Genomic DNA, 27,964 nt, shown 5'->3' with positions numbered 1-27,964 from the left:
GCCCTGGACAGTGTCAGGTGCCCAGAAGTCCCCAGGCTCTGCTTTCCCCTCGTAGAGGATGACCTTCCCTGTCCTGGGGGCGAGGACGGGCTTCCCTGTCCTGGGGGCGAGGACGGGCTTCCCTGGGCCTGTGGACTATGGGCTGGGCCCAGAGCTCTCTCTGCGGACTCCAGCCTCCAGAAGGTGCCCGGCCTTTCCCTCTGCCATCAGTCAGGTCATTTCCATGTGGGCATCTGTCTTCCCGCGTGTGCAGTTTTTTCTCACATTGTCTCCTTTCCTGCCCTCTTTTCCCTGGTAGATTTGTGGCTTTAGAAACTCTGCTGCCCTTGCTTTGGAGGAATTTCTGCAGAGAACAAGAAGTCCTGACCATGGTTGCTGAGTGAAGTTGGTCTGGTGATTGGATTCCTCTTTTGTTGGTTTCTTTTTTTCCTCTTTGCTCTAATGGGTATGTATTTCTCCTATTTTGACCAAAAATATAAAACAAGCCCATAATTAGCTCTCACCATTGTTCCAGCAGCAGAGCAGACACCCGATTTCCTACACTTTGGCATCTCTGATGGAGATGGACCCTAAACCACTTGTAAGAATGTGTTGTGTCGTGACTTAATCAGAAGCGTTTTCTCCTTTTGTAGTGGTAGAAAAAATAACTGCATGCTTCCTATTGATCGTGTTTTCTATATTCTACCATTTTATAGTTGGAAAATAAATTAGAAATGTAAAAAAATACTGAAGAGTTATAAAATAACCTGATAAATTCTTAAAATGAGGAAACACTTCTACAAATAAAGGACTAAAAAATGCCTCTCAAGATCCCCATCACCAACACTAAATAATAAACAAAAAAGTAAAATTTGAGGACTCTTGTTTGGCTAGATTGTTTCAGCCATTCTTCCATGCTGGCCAGCGTTCCAAATGATGTCCTTCAGAAGCTCAAGCACTTATAAACTCCCGTAACTAAACACTAAGCTGATGTTTAAGAGATTGTAATATTAGTTGCATCATCTGATTAAAGCAGATTTTTTTGGTATCTTGAACTTCCTTCTAGATAATAGATTCAATCCAAATAGTCAAGTTTCCATTGTCTCCTAGTAAATCAAGATGTGTTTCCATGGAAATAGTTTGTATATACACATACGAGAGAGAGAGAGAGAGAGAGAGAGAGAGAGAGAGAGAGAGAGAGAGAGAGAGGTGTCTCCTGTGAAACTGATGATGCATACTTTCTTAAGTTGAACATCTCATCACCAAGACTGATGTCAAGCAGTTTACCATCTATATTTTATTCAAGGAGGTTTATGGTTTCAGGTTTTACCTTCAAGTCTTTAATCTATTTTGAGTTAATTTTGGTGTATGGTGTAAGACCAGGGGCCAGAGTCATTTTTCTGCATGTAACTGTCCAGTTTTCCCAGCACCCATTTGTTGAAGAGACAGTCCTTTCCCCACTGTGTATTCTTAGATCCTTTCTGTAAATTAATTGACAATATATGCTTAGGTTTATTTCTGGGCTCTTCATTCTGTTCCATTGATCTATGTGTCTGTTTTAATGTGATATCATACTGTTTTAATTCCTATAGGTTTGTAACATAATTTGAAATCAAGGCGTATGATGCCTTCAGCTTTGTTCTTTCTCAAACTTGCTTTGGCTGTTTGGGGTCTTTTGTGGGTCTGTGCAGATTTTAGAATTGTTCTATTTTTGTGAAAAATACCATTGGAATTTTGATAGGGATTGCATTGAATCTGTACACTGCGTTGGATAGTATGGACTTTTTAATACTATTAATTCTTCCAATCAATGAGCATAAAATATCTTTCCATTTATGTGTGTCTTCTTCAATTTCTTTCATTAATGTCTTGTTTTCAACATACAGATCTTTTACCTCCTTGGTTAAATTTATGTGTAGGTATTTTGTTCTTTTTGATAAAATTGTAATGGGAATGTTTTCTTAATTTCTATTTCCGATAGTTTGTTATTAGTGTAAAGAAATGCAACAGGTTTTTGTGTATTGATTTTGTATTCTGCAACTTTACTGAACTCATTCATTAGTTCTAACAGTTTTTTGATGGAATCTTTAGGATTTTCTATATATAATATTATGTCATCTGCAAATAGTGACAATTTTACTTCTTCCTTTCCAATTTGGGTGGCTTTTATTTCTTTTTCTTGCTCAATTACTGTGGCTAAGACTGCCAGCACTGTGTTGAATAAAAGTGGTAAGAGGAGTAGACATCCTGTCTTGTTCTTGATCTTAGAGGGAAAACTTTCAGTTTCTCACTACTGAGTGTGATGTTAGCTGTAGGCTTGCCACTTACGACCCCTATTGTGTGGAGGTGTGTTCCCTCTATACCTGCACTGTCGAGAGTTTTCATCATAAATGGCTGTTGCACTTTGTCAAAGCATTCTCTGCATCTGTTGAGATGATCATATAATTTTTACCCTTCTTTTTGCTAAAATGGTGTATTATGTTGATTGATTAATGGATGTCAAACCATCCTTGCATCCCTGGAATAAATCCCACTTGATCATGGTGTACGATCCTTTTAAAGTATTGTTGAGTTAGGTTTGCTAATATTTTGTTTTGGATTTTACATCTATGTTCGTCAGGGATATTGGCCTGTACTTTTCTTTCCTGGTGATGTCATTGTCTGGTTTCATATCAGGATGATGCCAGCCTGAAAAAATGAGTTTGGAATTGTTCCCCTCATTCTATTTTTTGGAAGAGTTTGATGAGGTTTGGTATTAATTCTTCTTTGAACATTTGGTAGAATTCATCAATGAAGCCAGCTGGTTCTGGACTTTTGTTTGTTGGGAAGTTTTTAATTACTGATTTAATTTCCTTGCTAGTAAGATTTTCTGTTTCTTCATGATTCAGCTTTTGTAGGCTGTATGTTTCACGGAATCTATCCATTTCTTGTGGGTTGTCCGATTTGGTGTATAATTGCTCATAGGAATCTCTTATGACCCTCTGTATTTCTATGGTATCAGTTGTAACTTGTTTTTTTTATTTCTGATTTTATTTATTTGAGTCCTCTCTCCTTTCTTCTTTGTGGGTCTAGCTAAAGGTGTGTCAGTGTAATTTATCTTTTCAAAGAACCAGCTCTTAATTTCGTCAATCTTTTCTGTGGTCTTTTTTGTTTCTATTTCATTGATTTCTACTCTGTCTACGTTACTGCCTTCCTTCTGCTAACTTTCAGTGGCCGTATTTTAATATTTGGCTTAGGCTGGGGGAGAGGAGGGTTTTAATGGAATGCTAGCCTGGCATGTGCACGAGGCTAGGGAAGGGGGAGGGGCTGCTGAAGGTAATTGAAAGGTTTCTTTATTGGAGTATCTTCTTACACTGCTTTCTGTCAGTATAACTCACATCTGTGTGGTCCGCAGGCCATGCGGTATTCCTGGCAAGTCGCTTTTCTGTTGCCATTTAAAAACTTTTTCCTTCCCCCTAGAGGTAGGTCTCACATAAAGAAAGGAGGAAAAGATGCCTGCATTGTGGTTAATAAGGAGGGAGACTCCGAAGGTAGTTTAGGTCGTCTGAGTTAGGAGGAGTTTGGCTGCGTCTCTCCACTGCTGCCATCATTAGTCTTGGTAGTGATGGGGTCTTTACGTTATCATTACTTCACCTCTGTAACTGTTACATCCTACAGGTTTCATATACTAGTAAGCGTGGCTTCATGAATGGAAAGGCAAGGATAGCTTCTGGATGTTCCGGATACAAACAGACTGCCTCCTGACCGCAGCGCCATGCTTGACCAGATGGAAGGTTGGTTCCTTAGCCGGGGTTTGTCTCTGGCAGCAGAAATACGTCCTTTCAGAATGATGCAGTTGTGTCCTCTCAACTTCAGAAGGAACAGTCTCACCATAAAAGTAGCTATTTTGTGTCTGGCTTTGCAAAACAGAGCTTTCTTTGAAAACGTCAAACTTACCTTGGAAAGCACTGCAAGTGGGATAGAAGCGTCACCAATAAATCAGAAACAACTGCAAAGTGCTTTTATGACTTGTTTGGTGGTGGCTCTGAAGCAGCAGGCAAAGCAGCGCAAGGCGGCGATGGCGCGTCCGCTGCTTGAAGGTGTGGACGGTGTGGAGGAAAGATCCGGGGCTGTGGGGTCAAAGCCGGGTCAGGGTCTTGCGCCCGCCACTCACTGCTCCTGTAAATCTGGGCGGGACCTGTGATCTCCACAGCCTTATGTGCATCATCTGTAAAATAAGGGCTTTGCAGAGTTTCTATCGAGTCAATTAGATGACTTGTATCAAACATCCAGCAAATTCCAATCTCTTAAAAATTTCCATAAAGTGCCTGAAAAGTGTTGTCATGAGGCATCGCGAGACGTCAGAAGGAATCTGTCCACGTGATTTTAGTGAGAACAGGGACACATTCAAGTTGTCTGTTACTTAAATGTCTACAGGTGGGGGCAAGAGGCTTGGGTCAGGGTAAGGGCCCACCCAGTCTGTGCCTTAACAGAACCCGTCCCGCTGGCCTAGTCTCATGGCCATGGTGAAGGCCAGCTCACCCAGCGCTGTCCAATTGTGTCAGACCACAGTTAGCTCTGGCTGTCTGTGACAGGTTTCCTGGCTGCTCAGGTTTCTGGAGTTGGGGGCTTGGGCTAAAGGCCCAGGACGGAGGTGAGGGTCCTGGGCTGAAGAGGACGTGAAGGGAAGACACAGGCCGCCCGGCTGAAGGGGCGAAGAAGAAACTAGGAATCCGTGATTGACGGCGATTGCTGGGTGGGTGGCGTCCAGGGCGCACACACTGGCCAGGGCTCGCTCACACCCGCTCAGCGGACCCTCAGGGTGACCCCTCCCGGGTGAGTTTTGGGGCACACCAGATCAGCAGGGACATTTGGTTAAAGATCTTATGCTTTGCCTACTGAGGTGGGAAAATGAGCGGACAAAAAGTTTCTGGCCAAACACGAATTACCCAGAAATAATCATTAAATTATATCACGCCTACAACAAGAAAAAACTCCTTTTGCAGTTTTAGCATAGTAAAATAAATAAAAAATTAAGCCGGTGTGCCTTATGCAGCATTTTGCTAATGGCTTAAGAGGGAAACTCAGTTCAGAAGCGTGAGGATGGCTGGAGTAGCGGGTCACTAGTTCCTCTTTATATTAAGGTTCATCAGTGACAGAAATTTAAATTCTGGATCCATAATCCACAGCTCAGAGTGGCCGCATCCTCACGTTTCCGAGGGAAGGGAACGCCTCCGCAGCCACGGCCGTCCGACAGGGACTGTTTGGAAACCACTGGGCTGATTATTTCCTGTCTTAATTTTGAACTGCAGGAAAGTATTCTTCCTAACACAGCACCCATGGGGCATCCGTGCCAGGAATAACTTTCTTGGAGACGTAAGAATGACAGACAGACATAACTATTTCCCAGTGTTTTTAATAAATGTATTATTTTTCTCCTTAAAAATGGAAAGTGCTCGTCTCCCAACTGTACTTCCAGCTTCTCTTAGAAACTAGCACTTGGCCTTCAGGACCCTGTGAGAACCTCTGGTTGTCAAATGTCTGCCCCATCCGACAGATTCTCGGACAACACATTTCATTTATCTTTCTGGATTCTGTGGTGGGTACGTGAGAGAGATGTTGAGATTCTTGAATAAAAGGCTAGAGAGCCAAGGGGGGTTTCTTCTGCCCCCCGCCCCCCCCAGAGGAGGTGCAGTAGAAAAGCCAGAACTGCAAGTTTGGGCCTCTGGGCTCTGGTCCCGCCTTCGTTGCTCACGCCATCTGCTTGAGACGTTTGCTCTCTTTTGCTCTCGTTCCTCATCTTGAGGTTGTGAGGCTGAATGAACGAACACGTTTTCCATCTTTTGACGTCTGTAGGAGAGTGCACAACAGCAAACAAACATTTCAGCTATCGGCTTGTAGTCCTCTCAATAAAGCAGAAAGTAAAAACAAGATTTTTAGCAGCAGATGCTTTTAGAGAATTCAGGTCAGCTTTCAGTGCAAATTTTCCTCTTTGGATGATCTTAGAATTAGCGGTATGCAGTATTTACTTTGTATTCTTACCTCGATTTTTATTAACGTTTCCTAATAGCATTCCTTAGTTACTTAACCATCTGCAGCTGCTCTGCTCACCTGTTTCTCGGACCCAAGAGCAGTCCCCAGTTTTATTATAATTTCCTTCTGAGCCCTCAAGCCAGGAGGAATGTGTTTAAATACTTAATAGATTTTCTGGCCCTGGAATTTGAATGAGAATTCACAGAGCAGCCCTCTTTCAAGAGGAGATACATTTCTTCCCCATCTTTCCATGGCCCTATGTCTGTCACTTTCCTCCTAAAATACCAAGACTTCTACCTCCTCACTGGTGGCTGGAACAGCCCAGCCTTTGTCTCAACAGCCAGGCCCAGAATCTGCGGATACAGCCCTGCCCACCCCCCAACGCATTGTCAAAGCTGCCTATTAAACATGGGATTAAAAATCGGATTTGGATTTTCTGTTTTGTTCTTTTTCTCAGCACCCCGGCAAGTCAATTGAAGCATTGTTCTAGAAAATCTTCACTCCTTTGGTTTTCTGTGTGAGCTAGAATGAGGGCTTTTTCCTGTAAAGTCCTAAGCCAAGGAGAAACTATTTCAGCAATGCCGTCTGCAGTGGATACTGTCCAGAGTCTGGGCGTGCACATTCTCTTGGTTTCCCACTCGTCTCCACCGAGGAGTCTGCAGCCTCTGCAGCCCCTGGACTCGCTTCATAAACACCTGAAATGCTTTAAGAGCAGCCACATTCCCGCCAGCCACACCTGCCCCAGGTCACTGCTGTGTGCAAGTCAGACTCCAGATCTTTAGGTTCCCCCAAAAGCCCCCAAGTGGATTCACCTGAGTGAAGATGCCATAGGTGCGCCCCCTCCTTAAACATTCTGGACGGTGCTGGGTGTCGTGCTGACAGCTGCCCTTACTGGAGAGCCAGCTAAGCAATCGGCAAATCTGAGAGGCGACATTCCGGGCTGGACACGGTGGCCTTAGAGCCCAGAGTTCCGGGAGACCCAGGGATGGCTGGGGACTGACCTCGGCTTCGCGATATCTCTGGGGGTGAACCGCACAGCGGGGCCGGTCTTGCGGGGACCGGGTCAGGGCCCTGGGATGGGGAGAGGGTGAAGCGCATCTTCTGGTCGTGCCGGGAGCTCTCCCAGAGCGGGCGCGCGCGCGCGTTGGCGTGTGCACGCGTGTGTGTGCATTTGTGCGCGTGTGCACGCGTGCAGGGAAGGAGGCACGCACAGGCAGCACCGCAGGCCGCAGCGCGGCCCGTGGTCCCCCTCCATCGCCTGCTCCTGCAGATCGCGCGCGGGGCGGCCCCTCGGCCACGCGGGCGTCGGAGCCCAGCGAGCGGGGCGCAGCGGCGGGCGCAGGAGGTGGGGCTGGGGGGAGGGAGGGAGGGAGGCGGGCGGGCCGGCGGGCGGGAGGAGGATCCGGGAAGCTCTGGAGCTATTTGACAGCCGCCAGGGAAGCCGCAGAGAGCGCGGAGGACCGCTGGGTGCCGGGAGGGCAGCTGGTCGAGTCCGGGCCGCCCGGAGCGCTGGGGAAGAGGACCCCGAGCAGCCCCTCCGTGTGCCGCCCGCGCCCCCCGGGGCCGAGAGCGCCCGGCCCCGCGCGCGCTCACCATGCTGCTCCCGCGGCTCTGCTGGCTGCCGCTGCTGGCGGGGCTGCTCCCGCCGGCGCCCGCGCAGAAGTTCTCGGCGCTCACGGTGAGTCCCGGCAGCGGGGACCTGGCGGCGCGCCGTGCCGACCCCCGCCCGGGGACCCCCGCCCGCGTCCACGCCGTCCCCTCCGGCCGAAGCGCCCAGGCGCGGGCAGCAGGTGACCCTCGGGGAGGTCACGCCCGCGCGGCCGGAGCAGGTGGGGCCCGGGCGGGTCCGCGGCGCGCGCGCTCGGGGCCGCCCGGGTGCCCCCGCCGCGGGTGGACGGCCAGGGGCTGCCATCGCGGGGCCCGCGCCGCGCCGCTCACGGGGGTCAGCGGCGCAGGGCCGCGCGCGGAAACCGGGCCTGGGGGCGAGGGCGCCGCCCGGGCAGCCCCGCGGGGCCTCGGCGCCCACCCGGCCCGCTGCGTCCCGGGCTTGGCTCCGGGCGCGCGGCCGCCGGGCGAGGGGGCCCTGCTGGTGGGCCGCGCAAGTCTCCCGGAGACCCCCCGCGCGAACTCAGGAGCGGCGGTGGCCTGACAAGCGAACGCCGGTTTCCCTTCCTCTAAGCGGGCAGCGGTTGGAGGCGCCGGGAGCTCCGCGTCCTGCGCTCGCCGCCCCCGGGGCCCCCGGGCCGGGGTCACCCCGCCGGCCGCGGCGGGCTGTGCTTTCTCCGCGGCGACTTCCCGGCGAGGCCCGGCCGCCCGGCGCGCGGTGCCAAGCGCGGAGCTCCGCGCGGGGGCCCAGCCAAGCCGCCGGCCGCCGGCCGGGCCCGGGTGTCCCAGCCCCCGGCTCGGGCGGACCTCGTGGGTTTGCCGTTTTCGCAAACCCATAATTAATGCAATCTGCAGAAACGAAAACATTCCACTTAAATGTGTTTTTGAACAAGTGCTTGAGAAAACACGAAGGGAGAGCGAACACCTCTGGTGGGGAGATGCTTTTAGGTGGCCAGGGACTCGTCCTGAAGGCGTTTATTGTATGGAAAATACTGCCGGGAGAGATGGGCTGTGGTCGGGTTCTGCTTTTCAGCAAAGCTCGAGCAGTCCCCGGAGCCTCTTTTTTTTTTCTTTCTTTTCTAGTAGTACCAGGGGGGAAGAAGTTAGAGTTCACGATTCATACCTAAAATTCTTCTGGGGCAGCCCTGGGTCCTGCCTTGTGTCTCACAAATGACTTGGAGATTAGAAACTGCTAACTGAGCTTGAAGGAGGTTTTCACACGCTCAGCGCTGCGTGCAGAGGCTTTATCTCTGCAGAGGGGCTGTGGAACAAGACTTGCTGTGTGTGCCCGTGTGCCTGTCCATCTGTACACACACGTGCGCCTAGACAGGCGAGCGTGTAAACAGACGCCCCTAGAACGCAACCAAGGCCGCGGAAAAACTGAGACCAAGTCTCAGAATGAGGCCCCACACTTCTTCCAGAGCTGAAGCAGCAGGCTGTCTACGGTGGCCACAGGTTTTCTGAAGGTGCCTGAAGTGCAGGTCGCCTGGCTGAGGCCCTCAGGGAGCCTGCGGGGTCTGCTGGTCCCCGGGTGGGAGAGCAGAATAGGGTGTTCGTTATGGGAACAACTGAACCTTCTGAAGCTTTTCTTCTCTCTTCTTTTCTCCCCTCCACTCTTTTTAGTGAAGCCTTTACTTTAAGCCTCTCGTCCTTTGCCTTCCCAGGGCTGCTCTCAGCATTTCCTGGGTGGCAGTGATGCCAGCTTCAGGTGGGATTCCTGTGCGGAAGCTGATGGTACCCGTGTTGCAATACCACCCCCCTTGACTGTACTTTGCGAGGAAACTTTTTGCCTTAAAACTACTTGTGGAAATAAAATGCTATGCTGCTTTGGCACCCAAAAGACTCTGAAAGTTGCAATGTATTTTGGCAAACTCTCCCCTACTCCCCCACGCCCGCAGCATCTAGGACATCAAGAAGTTGGCTGATGGGCCTGAGGGGATGTCAGGGCTGCTGAGTTTCCTGTGGTGCTCATCTCTTGTCAGATGGCTTTCCAGTATTTGAGGATCTCTTGTTTCCAGAGGAAAGGCCTTCTCTCTGCAAGATTTACATCTGATCTTTAATAAATCAGAGAGACAGGGCCCGTCCCTGGGAGACTGGGAGTGACCCCTAGGAGTCTTCTAGATGTGTGACCCTAGGCAGGTTACTTAGCTTTCTTAATCTCCAGGGTTCTTATCTGTAAAGTGAGGATAAAGCCATACCCTCGTTGCCAGGATTACAGATCAGCCTTTCAGTGTACGTCCCCGGTACATCTGTTCTGTAATTGGCCTTATTTCTGATGGCAGCCATGCCACTGGTCCTGATGTTGTGGTCTTCACAGGTGGCTGTGTCATTCCGGGGTGGGGACACTGGCCTCACGGTGGTGTGTCTGTCGGGGGTGTGTGTGCAGAGCAGGGCGCTTGACTCTGGGTGAGTCTGAGCTTTGCTGAGGGGGACGGTGTCGGCCTGGATGGGTGCGTGAGAAGACGCGCCTGCTGGGCCCCTTCTGTGCCACCCTTGCTTCTCACGTGGAAGCAGGAAGACGCACCCCCTCTGGGGGTTAGAAGCTTGTCGCCAGGCTCCCTGGAGGACGCCTCTGTCTTCCTCTCCCTGCACCGAGTGGTCTTTGTTTGGGGGACAGTGTTGTCAGAGTGCGTCAGTGGGTGTGGTCACCTCTGCTACTTGGTGTTCGAGACGAAGAGAATCCGCTTTGCTTGATAATTACCTTTTTTTTCCCACCAAAGTCGTTCTTCAGAAATGGCCCCTGTGTGTGTGTTCCTAGGACTTTCTGGGGGTCTGCAGAATCGCCTGCTCGTCCACGGGCTCCGTGTTGCTCCCAGTCGACAGGTGGTGCTGGGAAGTGTATCTAACGTGCCCTAGTCTGGATCCCCATCTCTTTCTTCCTTCTTCTAAGGCCATATCATGTCCATTTTTCATGAGAATGGTTGACTTTTTAAAAAACCTCTGCTTGTGGCTGAGACGAGGGGATAACTTCCAGTCTAAGTCATCTGCTTCCACGTCGTGATGGTCCTCAAAGATGGTCACAGCTCTGCTGGCCTAGGTGCAGTTAGATGGATTTTGACAGGCCTGGGTGTTTACTTCCAGGACGTGAGGCACACTATTCCCTGTGACCCCTTTCCCAGAGCATTTGGGAGAGCTGGTAGATTGATGTGAGAGCTGCCGGAGAGGAATTCTGCCGACGCTTAGACCGCAGAGGCCAATGGCCTCCCTCCTCACGTGGCTTCTGGCCACCCGTGAGGACGCGCCCCCGGCTCCTGTCCACGACCTGAGCTGTCGTCACTCCAAGGGCACTTTGTGTGTGTTTTCTTTTTGACCTCCCAGCAGCCCAACCAGCACGGCTCTGCCGTATCTGTATTCCAGAGGCCCTGCCAGATGCTTCCAAATTCAACCCGGGGTTGTTTTCTTCCCGGGCTGGGGGAGGGCTTCCCTGCACCGTCTGCTGGGGCACCTGAGAGGATGTCCAGCTCGGCCCTGCCTCTGCCCTCCTGGCCTGGCTGGCCTCCAGCACGCGGGGAGGGCTCAGGTCGCGTCGGTCAGGGGGACGTGTACCGACAGAGTTGACGTGGCTGGTTTCCACCCCTGTGTGGATCTGTTTGCTTTGAAAGATTAAGAAGGAGGTGGAAAGGCCCGATTTGCTCACATATACATGTGAAAATGTGTCCTTATGGGCACGAGAGGCTCTAAAGGTGATGATGCCGGGATGTGGGCGTCAGAAGCGCCCCTCCCGTTCCAGGGCGAACGTGGACCGTCCTGCTCGACGCGGGTCGCGCTCGCTGCTGAGGCTCTCAGGGAGGGATGATGGTTTTTCTCTTCCCCCGTCGCGAGTACTCTGAGTACATCTGCTGCTCTGGGAAGGCTGCGTTTCGTTCATCAGCAGAAGACGGACCACGGAGGTGGTTAAGGAAAAGGAAACTAAACATCATCAACATTTTCCAACCTAGAAGCCCATTTACACAGCGACTAAAAACCCAAACATCTGGAGGAGTCACTTTAATGTTGATTTGAAATCAAGACCGTAAATAAAACTGTAAGCAGCTTCAGGCTATAACACGATTGCACAGTAAATGGGCATTGATGTAAGCAACACAGGTTGCAACGGTTCAGAACAGAGCAGATTTCTAAGTAATTCTATATCAAAATAAGGCTTCACGAGAGGCTAGGATTTTAGAATGACTGTCATTAAGATGAGCAGTGGGACTCCGGGCTAGAGGGCAAGGGTAACATTTTATATTTTCGAATCTATACACAAGTCATAGACTTAGAGTGATGAATTTCTAGGTGGATTTTGGAATGAGAGAAGAAAAATTAAGAAATAATTTTCTGAGTTCATTTGTAGAAAACTACAACGGTCACCCTTCCGTTTCCCCAACTGATGGTTTTGGTGTTGGGACAAGATTCCGTCATTAATATCTGTATATCTCTAGAGTTTGAATAACTCTTAATACATTGACTATTTAACTGAAGCCCAAGAGAGGAAAGGTTTCAGAAAATGAAACCCTAGTTTCATAGGGGCTGAGAAGAAGTTATTCTAAAAGTGGTACCATAGGCATGTTATGTGGTTTTGTAGTCCCAGGCTGAAAATCAAAGAGCAAAGATTTGTAATAAAACACAAATAAATAGAATCCAGTAAAACGGTCACTTACATGTATGTTGTCAGGATGGAAAAACAAGAAATTATAAATGGAAACTTGTACTCTGTGTCCAGATTTAATTAGAATTTTCAGCATGAAGGCGCTCCCAGGAGGACTCCTAACACTGTAATGAGATTCAGGTCTTTCTTATGTCTGCTATAATGGGGTATCGACCAACCAAGCCGGCATTCAAGGGAAGGTGCGGCGTCAATATAGTAAGAGAACGTTTCATGCCTTCCATATGTATCTTCCCCCTTTTTACTTAGCTTCCTGGTCATCTTTTTTCTTTCTCTCTTATGCCCAAATTACAGTGAATTCTCTTTGCTTCTCCTATGCCCATTAAAGTTACTATTTCTGTTTCAGCACTCGCTGAGATCCCAGGAGAGGCTTCCTAGTTCCTCCCCCCATACTCTTTCCCCTAAAAGCACCTGTAGCTGTCCCTCTGCCGCGCTCTGCGCTGGTGGCCAGCTCATGGCGGCGGGTGGGCCACTGCCGTCGCTCCCCCCCCAGCATCGTGTGACTGACCCCCTCCATCAGCAGGCCCACACCTACGGCAGATTTATTTTTTAAATTTTTTTGTTGGGGGGTGGTAAGCCAGCTCTTACCATCTGAGGTTGCTGGCAAGGAGTCTTCCAATAATAATGAAGTCCCAGAACGCACGACAAGTTTAGATGGACACAGTCCGCTGTGGTGTGTTTGACGCCTGGCCGAGAACACTCCAGGACTGGATACGGCAGGCTCCACGAGGCCCGTGTCGTTGGGGATGTCCTCGAGTGTGCTGGATCTCAGTCACGGCTGAAAGAACAAGTTCATCACTTTGTTGGCTCCAAAATGCTCTCGTCTATGGCTTGACTTTGCCCAAAGTGGGTTTTTTTATTTTTTTATTTTATTTTATTTATCTTTGACTCTGTTCAGTATAATCGAAGCTCCAGGAGCACGTGGGTCCAGCCTCCCTACGAGATGAGAGCGTTGCAGACACGTGATTTCCTTCTTGGGATGAAAAAAATCTGATTTCCCGTGGCTCTGCCTACCCTGGTCAGGTCTATCCCCTATCAGCCCGCCGTGGACTGAAAAAGACAGACCCTTCCCTAGGCCAGGTCACAGCGCTCTGGTGCTTGGAGCAGGGTCGGTGCTCGTGAGGGGGGGGCTCGGGGCCTGGGAAGCAGGTGGCACTGGCTCTTATCGGATCCGACGTGGTGCTGACGGCTGCTGGCAGCGGACCCCTCCCTCCTGCCGGGGAGCCACACGTCTCTGTTCCAATGAAAAGTGGACGAGAGATGTGTTTTATCACCCTGAGCTATGACGGAAAGTACATTGCCGAGTGGGCAGACAGGTATGTTAACTTCTTAGGGCACCTTTTCAGTGGAGGACGGTGAGATGCGTGGTTGCCACGGTGAGATGTGTGGCTGACCAGTGTGATGTCATGACAACTGAGTACGTGAGGTGTTGTCACTCACAACTGAACCCCAGTGTTGAGGTTTTTACACGTAATTGCTTTTCTCCCTTTCTCTGCTCATATCTGACCACGTTAGGGGCCCATCTTCATGCTCAGAAGAACCTAGTGCAGACGTGCCTGTTCCTCCTGGTGTCTGGGTAACGTTTCTGGTTACTAACACAAGTCCCTCGGGCACCCGTGAATCTCTCTTCACGTGAACTCCATCCACATGACTGCATTTTCTTGCTCTACCATAATTTTTCTTATAACACTGAGAAAAACATACAAAGCCAAAGAAACATCACAGAGCCGCCCTGGGTCCCTTCCGCAGTGTCACTGTGGTGTCCTTCCTTCCATCACACGTCATGTTCACGTAAGATACCGTCACCCCATTGATAAGAACTGCTGTTAAGTATGGGGTGAAAAGTACAAAATAAATCATAAATTCTGTTCATGCTTATTTTAAAAACAACTCAGGATATCTGAGTGCAGGTGTCTAGCACCGTCTGTTTCTTTGCACCGTCTGTTTCTTTGCAGCTGTCTATTAATTCACTCTGCAGAAGACTTGGGTCTGTGTCGTCAGGATTTAAAAAAATATAGTACATTGAAAATTAATTAAAAAAACTGACCTTTGAAAGACAGACGTGACTGTCCTGTGGTTTTGTGGTGGCTGCAGGGTTAAGACAGCCGATGGGTGGCATTTGGGAATTTCATGGCCAGTTTTGGGGTCAGGGTTCTGGGTAGTGTGTCCCTGGCGCCCTTTCTGTGACCTGCCATCAGCTTTACACAGCGGGAGATACACGTGAGGCTTCCCGCACACCTTCTCAGAGATCAGCCACTTCAGTGCCTACTGCACCTGTCTTAAGGGACTACTACCTTCTTCACAGTGAAGGGGCCGAGTCAGGGACAGACGGTCCCGTCGTGTCCACCACTGGTCGGGACTCTGCTCTCAAGGCCAGGCCGGCTGTACCAGAGGGACGGGAGCTGCCGGCCAAGGCCCCCCTGGCTCCTGCACTGGATGTGCTTGTGTCAGAGGAGGAGGAAGAGGAAGGTCCCTTTCTCCTGTGGGGCCAAACGGACCATGGCATCAGGGCCTTCGCCACGGAAAGTCTAGGCCGGGGAGAACTCTGTCTTGAGTAAACAGATGCATGGAAAGTTTTAAACATTAAAAAGAGAGAGAATGCAAAATTCTGGTGCAGGAATGCGGTTGACTATGGAATGAAATCTGTCATCAGGAGGGTTCTCCTTGGACCTGGGTACCGGGTGACCTTGCTTTTAATGCAGGCTGAGAATCACATAATCTTTAAAACTGTCATCTACTGATGAATCAACAGTTCACATCATCTGCTCTCCCTGGGCCATTCATTTAGGTATTTAAAGAAGATCCCTAGGTCTTTGAGGGCCACACGCCCTTCCACGGCTCTTCCATACCTTCCTGTCCCAACCCTTTCCTCCCAGGCTCGGTCCTGTCTTCCGGTGTTGGGAGGGCTCTGAGGACCAGGTGCGTTAGGACATCAGAGCGCCCACGAGTCCACCTGCTCCCGCGGCCCCACCCTCTTGTGTAAGGCCTCCCCGCAGGCCCCACGGCCTCCCCACCGCTTTCTGAACCAAGCTCTGTTCTGAGCTCCGGTGGGCCCCACAGCCTTTGTCGCGCCCGCAGGACCAGATGCAGGATCTCAACAGAGGAGCACGACCTTGCCCGATGACCCTGGCGTGTGGCTGGCCCCCTGGCCCAAGTCACTTTCTGCATCTGAGAGTCCGTGAAGCCAGTTTCCCCCCTTCCTCCCTTCCTTGTTGTTTTGAACACAAAGGGGTGTTTTATCCGTTGTTCCTGTGAAAGCTGGATTTGCACGCTGACCCCCCCGGCAGACTGGGACATCCGCCAGGGAAGCGCCCCTCCCCCTTCCCGTAAGCGGGCTGGCCTGGGGCGCCGAGGGAGGGGCCGGGACGCCCCCCCAGCAGAGGAGACCCGGGGCCGCTTCCGTCCGCGGCGGGGACCCCCCGCGCCGGCAGACCTGCGCAGGGGACGTGGGCACACGCGCCGCGACCCCCAAGATGCGCGCCTCGGGCGTCACCCGACACGGACGCGGGCCCCAGGTCCCCGCGCCGCGGCGCTCACTCTGACGCCCCGCGGAGGAGGGAGCTGGACCGGCCGCGGGGACCCGGGCCGCGCCGCGCCCACGACGCGCGGCCCCGGCCCGGCCTGAGCGCTCTCCGCCCGCCGACCTTGACCCCGCAGCAGGGGGACCGCGCGGACCGCCGCCCCGGCCCGGGCGCTGAGGCGGCCTCGCGCTTCGGAGCTGTGCCTTCCGGGGCGGCGGCCAGGGCCGGACCGCCCCTCCCCGGCGGGCATCCCCCGGGCGGCGGCCCGAAGCCCCGTCTCTCCGCCGGCACGCGCCCACGCCGGGCCGCAAGCGCGGGCGCGGCGCCGGGGACGCGCCTCCTCCTGCTGCGGGCGCGGCGGGCCCCGCGCCGGCCACACGGGGGCGCGCGCGAGCAGCCCGCTCCGTCGGGGGGGGGGGCGGGGGGGGATGCGGGCGGCTGGGGGGAGGGGGCGGGGGGAGCGCAGAGGGCGTGGGGGCGGGGGGCCGCGGGGGCGAGGAGGGGGTGGGGGACGGGGGGATGCGGGGGAGCGGGGATGCGGGGGGCTGGGGGGAGGGGGCGGGGGGAGCGCAGAGGGCGTGGGGGCGGGGGGCCGCGGGGGGGAGGAGGGGGTGGGGGACGGGGGGATGCGGGGAAGCGGGGATGCGGGGGGCTGGGGGGAGGGGGCGAGGGGAGCGCAGAGGGCGTGGGGGGGGAGGAGGGGGTGGGGGCCCGGACGCCCGACGTGGCCCCGCCGCCCCCGACGGCACAGCCCGGGCGCGCGGGCCTGCCCCTGAGTTGGACCCCGAGGGGCTGGCGGCCCGCGTGTCCCCCGCGCTGAGGTCGGGAGGGTCCGGGGCGGGGGTGCTGTGCCCGGAGGGCGAGGGCGCGGGCCTCGGGCCGGGAGGGCGCCCCGCAGGCCTGCCTCCCCGGGGGCGTCGGCGGCCGCCCGCCCCGGGCTGGGGACCGCGGCCTGGCCCTTTCCGCCCTGGCCCGGCTCTGGCCCAGAGCTGGGGGAGAGGTAGAGGCCGCCCTCTGCCCCTGCCCCGCTCTGTCTTTTCCTTCTGTGCGTCCCGCTCCGTCCCGCCTGGCTCTGGCCCTTGGGCTTTCTGCCCTCGCGGCCCGTGGGGCGCGGCCGCCCCCAGCTGGCCTCCCCCCCGCGCGGGGACCCGCCCTGCGTGGCCGCGGCCGCAGGGCCCCGGCCGGGACGCGCCTGCCCGCGCCGGGGAGCCCGGGCCCCTGGTCAGGGCAGGGAGGACGCAGAGGCCGGAGGGCTGGGGCTCAGGGAACGGAAAGGTCTGAGAAGATACTGAATTCACCCAGAACTTGACTCAAAGCCAGATTCTAACCAGACTGTTTTTTTTTTTCACATATTTTGGTGTTTTTCACTTTTTCTTCTTTAATACTTTCTGTGTTTCCCGGCTCCGCTGCGCACTCACAGCAGCCCTCTGTGCGTGGGCAGCAGTGAGATCCAAGCTCTTAGGACGTGGACGTCCCAAGGCAGAGCAGAGGAGGCGGTTGGGGGGGTGGGGCACCCAGCTGTGCCCGAGGATGGCCCCGGGGGGCGGGTGACGGACTCGCCCTGCAGCCCGGCGCTGCCTCGGATTGCTTCTGCCATTCCCTGAACGCGTGTCCCGGGGAGCGGAGGGGCTTTGGTGGAGGAAAGGTAAACAAGCGCCCGTGAAGTGTGTAAATAAAAGCATCCTCAGCGCTCGGCTGTGTCTGGATGCGCTTGGAGGAGTGATGCACCTGGCCTCTCAGCTGGGTGCTGGTCCCTGGCACACAGGTCCCGGGCCAGCATCACACATCCTTTTTTCCAGGAGACACAGCAGTGGGCAGGGGTTGGGCCAGCGCCCAGATGTCCCTGTCGGAAATGTGGCCCAGGAGGCGGCTCTCAGCGGAGCCCTGAGGGCCTGGGGGGCAGGCACCCACCTCATTAGCGTCCCTAGAAGGATGCAGGGGGTGGGGGGAGCGCGAAGGGCCCTGGGGAGGTGGGCTGGGCAGCCAAGGGGAGCCTCCTAGGGTGGCGGAGCAGAGGTGAGGCTGGTGGTGCAGCCGTGGAGCTCGGGGGAGGACCCTCAGCCTTTTCTGCTCTCCTGCCGCCTCCCTCCACTGCAAGGCCATGTTCTCTCCTCCACCCCCACCTTGGATGGGGCTGGGGCAGCTGACTTGGGGCTCGTATGTGAGTTTTCCCTAAAATGTGAAAGATGTACACAGCGAACTCTGTGACAGGCGGCAGTGTCCCCTGAGGAGGAGCCGCGGTGCCGAGAGCCTGTCAGCACCGGGAGGTCCGATGGCTGTCCCACCGGGTGGATGGACTGAGGGTGGTGGCCGTGGTCCCTCCTGGTGACATCCTCCCTCGCTCTGACTTGTTGGATTGGCCTCGTTTGAATTTGCAGCGGAGCCTGGCAGCCTGTTTTGCAGGTCAAAGTGAGATGGGAGAGACGCCTCATCACGTTTTCAGGACAGTGCTTGGGGATTTGGGGACAACAGGTACAGTTGATGGGAGGGAAGGATGAGTTTCCTGGGAGAGGAGCAGAGATTAGGTCCCCTGGGAGGGGAGGGCGCGGCAGGAGCTGGTGAGAAGCAGAGGGGGCTTAACGGTCCACGTGGGGACCAGGCAGGGAGGTCATCACGAGGTCACGTTCAGGACCATTGTCTTCATATTGCCGCCTGTGAGAGGTGTGCTCAGGGAAGTAAAAGTAAAACTGAGGCAACAGGAATTGTGAGAAGATCTGACCAGGGGCAGGTTTACACACATGAATGTGAGTTGGTTATTTTTCCATGTCATGCTGGAAGTTTTCCATTTGGGCAAACGAAACAGAACTTGGAAGAGCAGTGCCCAGCCTGGATGGCCTCGGCCTCCTGAGACATTCCCCAGTCACTCAGCCCCACTCGTGAGCTGTCGTAACCCAGGGCTCTTACGCAGGGGTGTCGGGTGGGAGCGATGCTTAAACACTTGGAGCAAAACACGTGCGGCTTTGGGTTAACTGGATCCCAGGAACCAAAACCTCAGAGCAACCGCAGCTGCTGTGTGGCCACCACCTCCACGGCCTGTCTTTCCAGGGAGCCGTGTCCTGGGTGAGCCTGGAGGCTGGGCCTGTGGCAGGCAGTGACAGTGGCCCTCCTGTGGGACTCACTGGACGACAGTGGCTCACACCCTGTGTTTGCCTGCGAATTATAAAGTGACCCAGAGACACCACAGAGATGCGGGATGCTGGATTCCAGCCTCGCGCGTGTGGTTGAAACCATCCTCTCACAACACTGCGATGGCCGAGGACACGTCTCCCAGCCGCCTCGGGGAGCCCTGGGGGGTCAGGTGGGTTGGCAGCCTGGCCTCTCCTCCCCGAGCCCGAATCCCCTTGGGGTCCTGCTGGGACTCCGTCTGGACATAGGCCTGGCAGAGGGAAGGCACTGGCTTTTCCAGAAGCTTTGGTCCTTTCTCCTCCTCTTCCCTTCAGTCTCAGAAGAGCATCCCTGTTCTGTTTGGTCTCTAATTTTAGCTGATGCTGCCTGTCTCGCCTTGGGTTTGCTGTCCTCTGGGTGGACGCCGTAAGTCCCATCACGGGATCCACTCAGATGTGGAATTTAGGACGACTCAGGCCTCTAGGACTTGTTCCAGAAAGACTGGAGGGACCTCGTGTTGATGAAATCTGGCAGGTGTGGTGCAAAGACAAGGCCGTCGGGCTCTGGTGCAGGAGGACGCCTCACTGCGGCCCCATCTCTGGTCCTCAGAGATGACGAGTGGTCACTGCAGGAGGACTTAGCCGGCCTCCCGGGGGCAGTGGGCTCGCAGTGCCCAGCCATCCTGGGGGTCTGGGGCTCTGGGGCCAACACTCTGGTTGCGGCTCGTGGAGGGTTGGGTGAGCCTCCTGTGCTGCGGAAGACGGACGGTCTTCTTCCATCCCCTCGCGGGTGACCCGGGCTGACCGGGTCACCCGGCCCCTCTGTGGCTCCGGCAGAGAGTCTGGCTCCCGGGAGGGAGGCGAGGCCCTGGGCTGGACCAGCCCCTCCAGGAGCCCACCGCCCGCCAGCTCTTCTCAGGGTGCAGGCACCACCTGCTGCTCCTGCCGTGGCCTCGCCCGCCGCCCGCGGTGAGCCTGCGTCCTTGCGGGCCCCGCTCTCTACAAACGCCAGCCCCCCCCCGCCCAGGAAGCCTTGCTCATCTAGGGTCCGTCCGCATGCCAGCTCCGCGTGCAGGAGCAGAAAGCTGGAGCCTTTGGTTTCGAATATTATTATTGTCCTTCTCATTTTATAACTGAGAGCCGATTTGTTGGGTGTAGCTCGGAGATGAGCAAGATGTAGCAGCTTCACTTCGGGAGCTGGTGCAGGGCCCCGGCTGCCGTGGCTGGTGCCGTGGGAATCAGGATGGAGGTGATGCTTCCCCTGTCCGGGACCCCGTTCACAGTGACCGCCGCCCGCCCCGGGTTGACTGCCGTCCCGCACGGTCTCCCTGCAGTGGGTGCTCAGTTAGTTTGCAGGTGAGGAACTCGCGACACAGATGACTGCGTGATGTGCGCAGGGTCTCCGAACTGGCCGCCTGGGCCGAGAAAGCTCGCGGCACGAGGGATCAGGTGGGAAGATGCTCTCAGCTCAGGTCCTGTGAGTGAGGCACTCAGCCCAAAGGCTTGCGCCTGGCTGGCCAGGGAGTGTTTGCAGACTCTCTCCAGGGACGTCACCAAGTCCTCCGGGTGCTCGGACGAGGAATCTGGGTCACGGGCAGGAGGCTTGCTGTGGTGTCCTCAGGGAACGTTTCTCACACGGATCCTTAGAAGATGCGTTCTTGGAATTCGGCATGTGTCGGCAGAGCCCGGGCAGGGCTGTGGGCGCTGGGACTCCGGCTGGGCCCTGGGTGGAGGAGGTGCTTGCTGCGTGGGGAAGGCCTCGGGGTGTCCTGGCGGGGGCAGCCCTGAGTCAGGGTGGGGGTTTCCCTGGGTGTCCCTCCCCGTCCTTTTGCTTCCTGGTCTCTGAGTCACACGGAGCCTTCAAATAGCAGGTGTTTGGCTTTTATTATCTTGACTGATCCATGTTTCCCTGAGAGTTTGAACTCTTTAGAGACTCTTTGAAGATACCTTTTAATTAATTGTAAATAAGATAAAATGTACTCTGATTAACTGATAGCACAGATTTTCTCAGGTGCACTCAACGTGCCTCAGACTTACAAGGCTACACGCACGCAGTGTGTGCTTGAAACGCCTGCAGTGGGGACCCCTAGGGCTCCTCAAATGAAATCAGTCCCTAAACTCCAGTCCCCCACGCAGTTGCTTAGGAAGAAGTGACGCGGTCTCCTTCTCAGGAGAGCGGGGAGTTAGAAGGGAGGATCTGTTCATCCGTGTCTTCATTTTATAAGGAGAAACCCGAGCCCCTGGGTGGCTGGGGACAGCCAGGTGTGCAGCCCCCGTGTTGGGACCCAGCTTCACCCAGTTGCTGCCACCTGCCTCTGCTGGCTGCATGTTTAAGGTGAAATTTAATGCCAGATTTTAACAAAAATGATTTCAGCGTCTAAATCTTCCTGGTGTCTTACATTCATTATTATAAAGAACTGATTTTATTGGAAACATGTAACAGACAAAGACACGACTGTTGAAAATTAAAGTTGCAAAATAGCGTGAGCATCATTGTGGCTTTTCTTTGGCTTAAACATTGGCCACGTGACAAAGTAGTGAGCGCCCTGTGCCCTGGTGGTTGTGAGGAGGGACTGGAGGAGCGCTTGGACCCTGGTTCCGACTCTGCGAGCCCTGCGTGTGTCCCCAAGACGCCTCACGTGGTGTGTGGTTGAAAGGATGAGGAAAACCTAACCTCATCCCCGGGTTGTGGTGAGCCCACTGTGAATGTCAAGAGAACCTCTTGTAAGATCCTGAGCACGTTTAAGGGAAGACCTCAAGACGAGGTGTAAAAGCAGGATAACTTTGAGGTGTCTGCCCGTCACTGGAAGCAGACTAAGGTTTAATCTGGTGGCTTCTCATTTGGCCGTTGTGTTGAGTCTCTGATGCTTCCTTTTGAGATTTAGTAAGAACCTGGTGTGCGGTTTCAGTGCAGTTGAAAGCATTTTGGATGTTAAGTAAAATCTTTGCTGTGGCGGCACCTTTAATGCAATAGAATCTGTGTTTTTAACGCTGTTTTAGATCCATCCTTACGTGCAGACCTACAGTTCTCATCATTAAATTTGGTAAATCAGCAAATAATAGACGCACCTAATGGGAAGTGAGGCAGAGGTGCTGGAAAGATGCCCCCCACCCCAACGACGCCGACTTTCGTGTGTCTATAGGGTGCTCAGGCCGTCCTGCTGCGTTTCAGGTGCTGTTCCTTGACGCTGTGATGTTGCAGGTCCAGGACGTGATGGGCATGGAGGTGACGTGTCCGTTCTTCAGGAAGGAAGGTGGTCTCACTGGCCACACCCACCCCTTCTCTCTGTCCCCTCCACTCGGCTTCCCTTGCAGACGATCCCCTACGGCAGTCCTTGTCCAGTCGACCAGGAGGCCTGAGCTGTGCCCTGCCCCACCCACTCATCTCCTGATTTCCCGCCTTAACTGTAGGCACTTCTCTGTTGCCTGAGGGACGCGGGTCCCCAGAGCCCGTCAGGGTCGCCTGCTTCTTGGGTAATGGAGGGACCCAGTGCGCTGAAGTGTGATGAAGTTCGTGCTGACAGACCTACAACAGGGTGTCCTCGGAGAAGCTTGGCTTTGCGATGAGCCGTGGACCTGCTGGTGTCTGGGTATTGAATGGTCCTCTCCCCGCGAGGTGCAGCCTTCTCTGCCCCAGGCCCCGCCCAGAGGGCCGTGGTTTGAGGTTTTGGGGGCTCACCAAGCTCTCTGCTCGGGGGTGGTCCCTGTACCCCTTCCCAGTGGGTCCCTCGTGGCCCAGGCCTCGTCTGCGCCGTCCAGCCACGGTGCTGGACACGCGCGATTGGTGTCTCCCTTTGGTGCCTTCCAGCAGGGCTCTGATGACCGACTGCAGTGCCCCCCAGGCCCAGAAGGGAGGAGGAGTGGCGGCGGGCTCAGAGGACATGGGCGGAAAGGGCTCGGCCGAAGGGCCGCCAGCGCGGGCGTGACCGGGGCTCAGGTGCTCGCTGGTCGTCTTCTCCACTCACCTGTGGTGCCACGTGCCTCGGTGGGGGACCCAGAGCAGGACGTACCCTTGGAAGAGGGCCAGGTGGGTGATGGGGACGTAGGAGAAACTGATACTCCCACAGCGGCCAGATTCAAATGACCGTGCTGTGAGTTACCTGTACATTACAGGTACCCGCTGTAAGTTACGTGGGATACGGACAAGCTGTCTAGCGCGAAGGTTCCGTGTTTCTTTGGGTCCTTGTGCTGTTGGGGGGTTTACCACGGTCCTCCCCGCCCACCGAGGTCTCAGGTCCTTTGCCCTTAAAATACCAGAACCGCGGACCCACACCAGAAAGTAGAAAATAGCAAAATGTGGGGGGAAGTGATCTGCACCATGTTGAGTCACACACCCCCTTTCCCACCTGTGTTACCTGAAGGCTAATCGCATTTTCGTCAGTGGACGCGTTAGCTGGGAAGACGCCACAGTCAAAGCTGAGGAAGTCGGCAGCTCTCAGCAGGATGAGACGGGGTCAGTGGTGGAGGGCCGCTGTCGACCGTTCTGCATCCTAGCCGCAGGCAGCGTGATCCCTCATGTCTAAAGGGAAAAGCCATGACGTGGAGTGGTTCGAGAGGTTACTAAAATCGGGTAGTTTCATTTCTCCATTGGATGCCTGTGCGTGGTGGGAGGCGTTGATACCAGGATGTGAAGGAAGGTGAGGACCTGGGGAAGGAATGTGGCCCCAGAGGGAGGGAAGTTTGGTGAAGAAGTGAGCTGTCTGGGCGGGGGGAGAGGATGAAGGTCCTCTGGATAACACGCTGCGCTCAGGGGAAGCAGCCCCCTGGGAATCTCTCGCTCTCCTGACACCTCTCAGATGACCTCAGGACACGCAGAGGGCCAGGCGGGCCCCGGGGCGTGTGCTCAGAGGGCATCCCCCGGAGGGTGGCACGCGTGGGGGGAGGGAGGTTCCGCGCAGTGGGGCCAGCCGCACGGAGCTGCGATTGGCATCCGTCTGCCCCTGGGATTTAAAATCTGCTTCCACGCTGATGACGGCTGTGGAGGCTGGCCCTGCCGCAGTGCCTTCCTAGACAAGTGACTGTCAGACATCCAACACCCGCCCGCGGGGCCGCCATGCAGGGCCACGCGGACGTGCTGCTGTCACTGTGGAGCCACAGGCAGGTTCTCCAAGAAGGAGACGAGCACTCGGGGATGAGGGGCACGCGCGTGGCTCAGACGTAATCGGTTTCCTGAGTATCCCGTTCCCATCGTTTTCTAACCTGCTCTCTCCACCTAAGGTTCAGAAACCCAGGTGTCAGATACCACTGGTACCATGTCCCCACAAGCCACAGGTAGACCAGCCTGGACATCTCCCATATCCAGTGTGTACCAGGCTGTTACATATTGATCAGATTTCCCTCAAGACTGAACTGGTCACCTTCATCCTGCCATGACAGAAGAGGTGTCTCTGGGATAACGTTGTGTTAAAGAAAATCATTTGGGAAAAGAATAAAGAGCATAAACGTTCCAGAGAGCGCAGTTCCAGATAAGCTCCCCAGAAGCCTGAAGTCCTTCAGGGGCCCAGACGGACCAGCCGCCGTCCTGCGGTCGGGTCAGCAGGATGCCGGGGGTGCCGTGGTCACGTGGATGGGCTGAGGCACCGGTGTTCTGAGGGGGGCGAGGGCTCCCCGGGCCACAGGAGAGCCTGCCCTGAAGGGTGGGCTGCTTACTTCTGGGAGATACCCCCCCATCAGTGCATTTCTCAGCACTGGCCACGCCCATCACGGGAAGGGAACCGATCAGCTTGCCAGTGTCTTGCTGCTTCATTTAATCTGAAAAAGTAAGATTTTTTTTTTTGCCAAAGCTTCAACACACTCATTCTTTTCTTTTTTTAATAAAACATGAATTTCCCTGTGGGTTTATATACTCTTTACTCAGGAAAAAGCAGGCATCAATCCGGCAGCTCTCACTTTCTGGAGTCTTTTTAAAAAAATTCCTTTGGTTCCAGACCTAAGACCGGCTTGCTCTTAAGCTCTGGACGCTTCTGAGTCCCCCGGAAGTTCTGGGCTCCCCGTGGAGAGACATCCTCCAGTTGTCAAGGCTCAGATGCTGCTGGGCTGTCGGCTGAAGGGGGGTTTGCGGTCAGTGCGGCCTCAGCAGAGGGTCCCTCGGCTGCTGGTGGACCAGGGACCTCGTGGCTTTGTGAGCTTCAAAACCCACACTCTTTTCTCACTGTGAAGTTCTTTGTTCAAATGACAAGTTTTATGGAGCCTGATATGAAATGAGGTGAAGTCGGGGTGCTCGGGAGAGAGCGGTGCCGCCCGAAGCCTGTGGCCTGGGCTGAATCGGGGCCTGTGGTGTTGGTGGGGGAAGAGCTAAAAGGGCTCCCGGGCAGCATTGGATGGAAGGTGGACGTGACCGTGGCCAGGTCACCACCTGCTGGATCCCTGGACCAGGAGGTCTGTTTCCTCAGTCGGAGTCAGGGAACCCAAGTCTCGAGGAGAAAACACGTTTCTCGGGTCCTGCGCACACGCTGTGTGTCCAGAGGGTGGACCTTTCACCCCTGGATGTGGGCGCACCTGCCCTGTGAGGGCGAGGCTCCCACAGCCCCCTGCGGCTGCAGCCTCTGGTCCTGAGCCAAACCTTCAAAGCAGACAGAACTTCCGTCGTGTCCACGTGTGTCTCGTGGAGGCGGACCAACTCAGCACAGCTGTGAACAGCGGTTTTACCCTCAGACGCCCTCCTGAGCTTACTCGGACCTTTCCTGTGGACCGAGGGTGCTTTTCCTTTTGATCTGCGGAGCATGGGAGTATTCTTACTTAGAATTTTCTTAAATTCAGTGTAACACCTGTTATGTGAAAGGGTTTACTCTGTATATAACGAATACAGCAAAGAGTTGTAAACACGTCTGTGTTTCTGAGGAAGCACCACTAAGTATGTTTTTTGTGTAATGGACACGTTTCGTCAGTAGTCGTCCCGGAAGCCCCTGCAGGGCGCTGGTAGGTGTGCAGGTGCCGACACTCCTGGCTTAACTGAGACACCCCTCGAATCAGTATCGATTGCACTGAACAGAATGCGAAGCTGGAGACAAAATGCCTGGTGTAGTCATGGTGTTTGTCTCCAGGCAAATGAATGAAAAGCTCTAGGGTTTCTGTGTCCCAGGCCTGGGCTCTGTGGGTCCTGCTGTCATTCTGGGAGCCAAGGTCTCACAGGGAAGGAAGCCCCCCAAAAATCACTGTGTCGATGCGTGTTATGAAGTTTTCTGACTGCAAAACGCGTTTCTGCATCACAGGCTAAATGTTTCTGAAGTGCCATGTTAATATTTTAACAGGTCAAGCCGTTTTATTGATAATTCTGCTTTCTTGTGTCTCAGAAGGAAGCCATAGTCACAGACAACTGCAACAACCACACCTTGTAAGTCAGTGTTTTGCGCTAACTGCACGAGGTGCGTCTGGCTGCCCTTCCTGGGTGGGCCTGCCGTTCCTGTGCCCTGGCTCTGCTGCTCCTGGACCGGGGCGGGGGCAGGGCACCCCCCAGGCCTCCTGGAGGCCAGGCTTCCTTTCCTTAATTGCGGGCCGGCTCTTCTGTGGCCCTGACTGGTAAGAGGATCTTTATTCCAAGATAAGAGCCGTGTCTTCCAGGGTTTTCCTTTGCCGACTCCCTGCCTTATTCTCTCAGAAGTCCCAGAGCAGTGCATTCCCCAGTGAGGCAAGTTTGGCAAAACTGACAGCAGGCGGGTTTTGCGAGGGGTAATTGAGCGTGTTTTGTAAGCAGATCCCGGGTCACTAGTTTATATAAACATGACGATTTGGTTGGTTGAGCACAGAGGAGCAGTCGGATTCTGAGGGTCAGGATCTGAATACAGAAGCGATTTTCTAAACCTTTCTATTTGTAAATGGTGTCCTGAAATCAAAACCAGCCATTCAGAGCACCGTGCAAATTCAGGCTGGTACCGAAAGCCAAATCGCATGCCTTTGTGGTGAAAATAAGCAGAGCGTTTGGTTCCTAGCGACTTAGCTGGTCACTGCAGATGGCATTTCAAAGACAAAGCGCGTTCGCCACACACGGGTGTGGCCAGGATTCCCAATTTGCCGTCTCATTAGAAACGCTTTCTCATCTCTTCAAGAAGATTGGATGGAAATTTCCAGTTCATTCAGTGTAATTGTGCTTTTGTCTTTTTCCCTTGTCTTTGGGCTGGAGAACTAAATTAGAAACAATAATTTTCTCTGAGTTTGATCTGTTCATAGGAAATACATACGGAATTTTAAGCATATTCATTTTCTCAGAGTTGGCCTTTCTAAGTGATCGTGTGTGTGATTTAGTGTGGAATTTCTCGTGGTGTGAGTCAAGGCTGACGTCCATCAGAACCACCTCCTGGGCTGCGTAAAAATGTGGATTTGCACCCACTCTTGGTCCCGAGTCAAGATCTGCAGGATGGAGACCTGCTTTTTTAAAGCAGAATCTCCAATGATCTCTAAGGGCACCAAAGGTTCAGAACCAGCGAATTACATTGGTCTCATAGAAAGTGTTCAAGACGTATGACATCTTTCCTTTTTCACGAGAAAAGACCTGCCAATTAACCTATTTTCCTATTTTGCCATATCTGCATCGTTTATTGTTTCAAAAAAAATCCCATTTTAAACTTGGCCACCTGTGACGCGACTCTTCTATGTTAAACAGGGATAGCCACATTTTGAAAGATATTTCTCTTCCAGTATTGGATGAAGTGTTTCTCTGACCTTTTATTTCTTAATGAAGCCATAGTTGTTGCATCTAAGGCCACAGATGCCAAGACCCTGAAAACTGGCGAGAAGCCTGGATTTTCTCCTCCATTGCCATTTGAGGCATTTCTGGGATAATTTTTACCAAAACATCTAAAAGGAGAAAATACCAAATGTGAGATGCTGAGAGTTCATCATATACACATTCTGCTGTATCTGTTTCATTTTGTAGGAATACTGTGATTTCCACCTTTACAAATAATCCTTAAAGACCTTAAAGGTGTGTGACGCACGTTGCAGGGTGGGCTGCAGACTCACACCTTGGATGCGGGGTGTGGGCTGTTCAGGGAAGCCCTGTCTGCTGTGCGTCTGCATGGAAGTTTCCACATCACAGTGATACTGCCTTTGGGCATCTTGGTTTGCGAGTAACAGTATAAGCCCTTTGCCAAATTAGATTT

The 27,964-nt window shown here is 54.0% G+C and overlaps 1 protein-coding gene across 4 annotated transcripts in view; it reads left to right on the top strand.

Annotated features, from left to right (window-relative positions):
* The first annotated feature begins 7,401 nt into the window (after window positions 1-7,401).
* The window catches only part of SMOC2 (SPARC related modular calcium binding 2), a 158,808-nt gene continuing 138,245 nt past the window's right edge, over window positions 7,402-27,964 (top strand). For all 4 annotated transcript variants that reach the window (XM_057740128.1, XM_057740127.1, XM_057740126.1 and 1 more), the window contains exon 1: window positions 7,402-7,669. In XM_057740128.1, the coding sequence (XP_057596111.1) occupies window positions 7,586-7,669 (84 nt within the window). In that variant the 5' untranslated portion in view covers window positions 7,402-7,585. The remainder of the gene's footprint in view (window positions 7,670-27,964) is intronic.

This window comes from Hippopotamus amphibius, chromosome 6, assembly GCF_030028045.1.
Source record: "Hippopotamus amphibius kiboko isolate mHipAmp2 chromosome 6, mHipAmp2.hap2, whole genome shotgun sequence".
In the NCBI taxonomy this organism is placed as follows: Eukaryota; Metazoa; Chordata; class Mammalia; order Artiodactyla; family Hippopotamidae; genus Hippopotamus; species Hippopotamus amphibius.
This window is presented reverse-complemented; position numbering and strand designations above follow the sequence as displayed.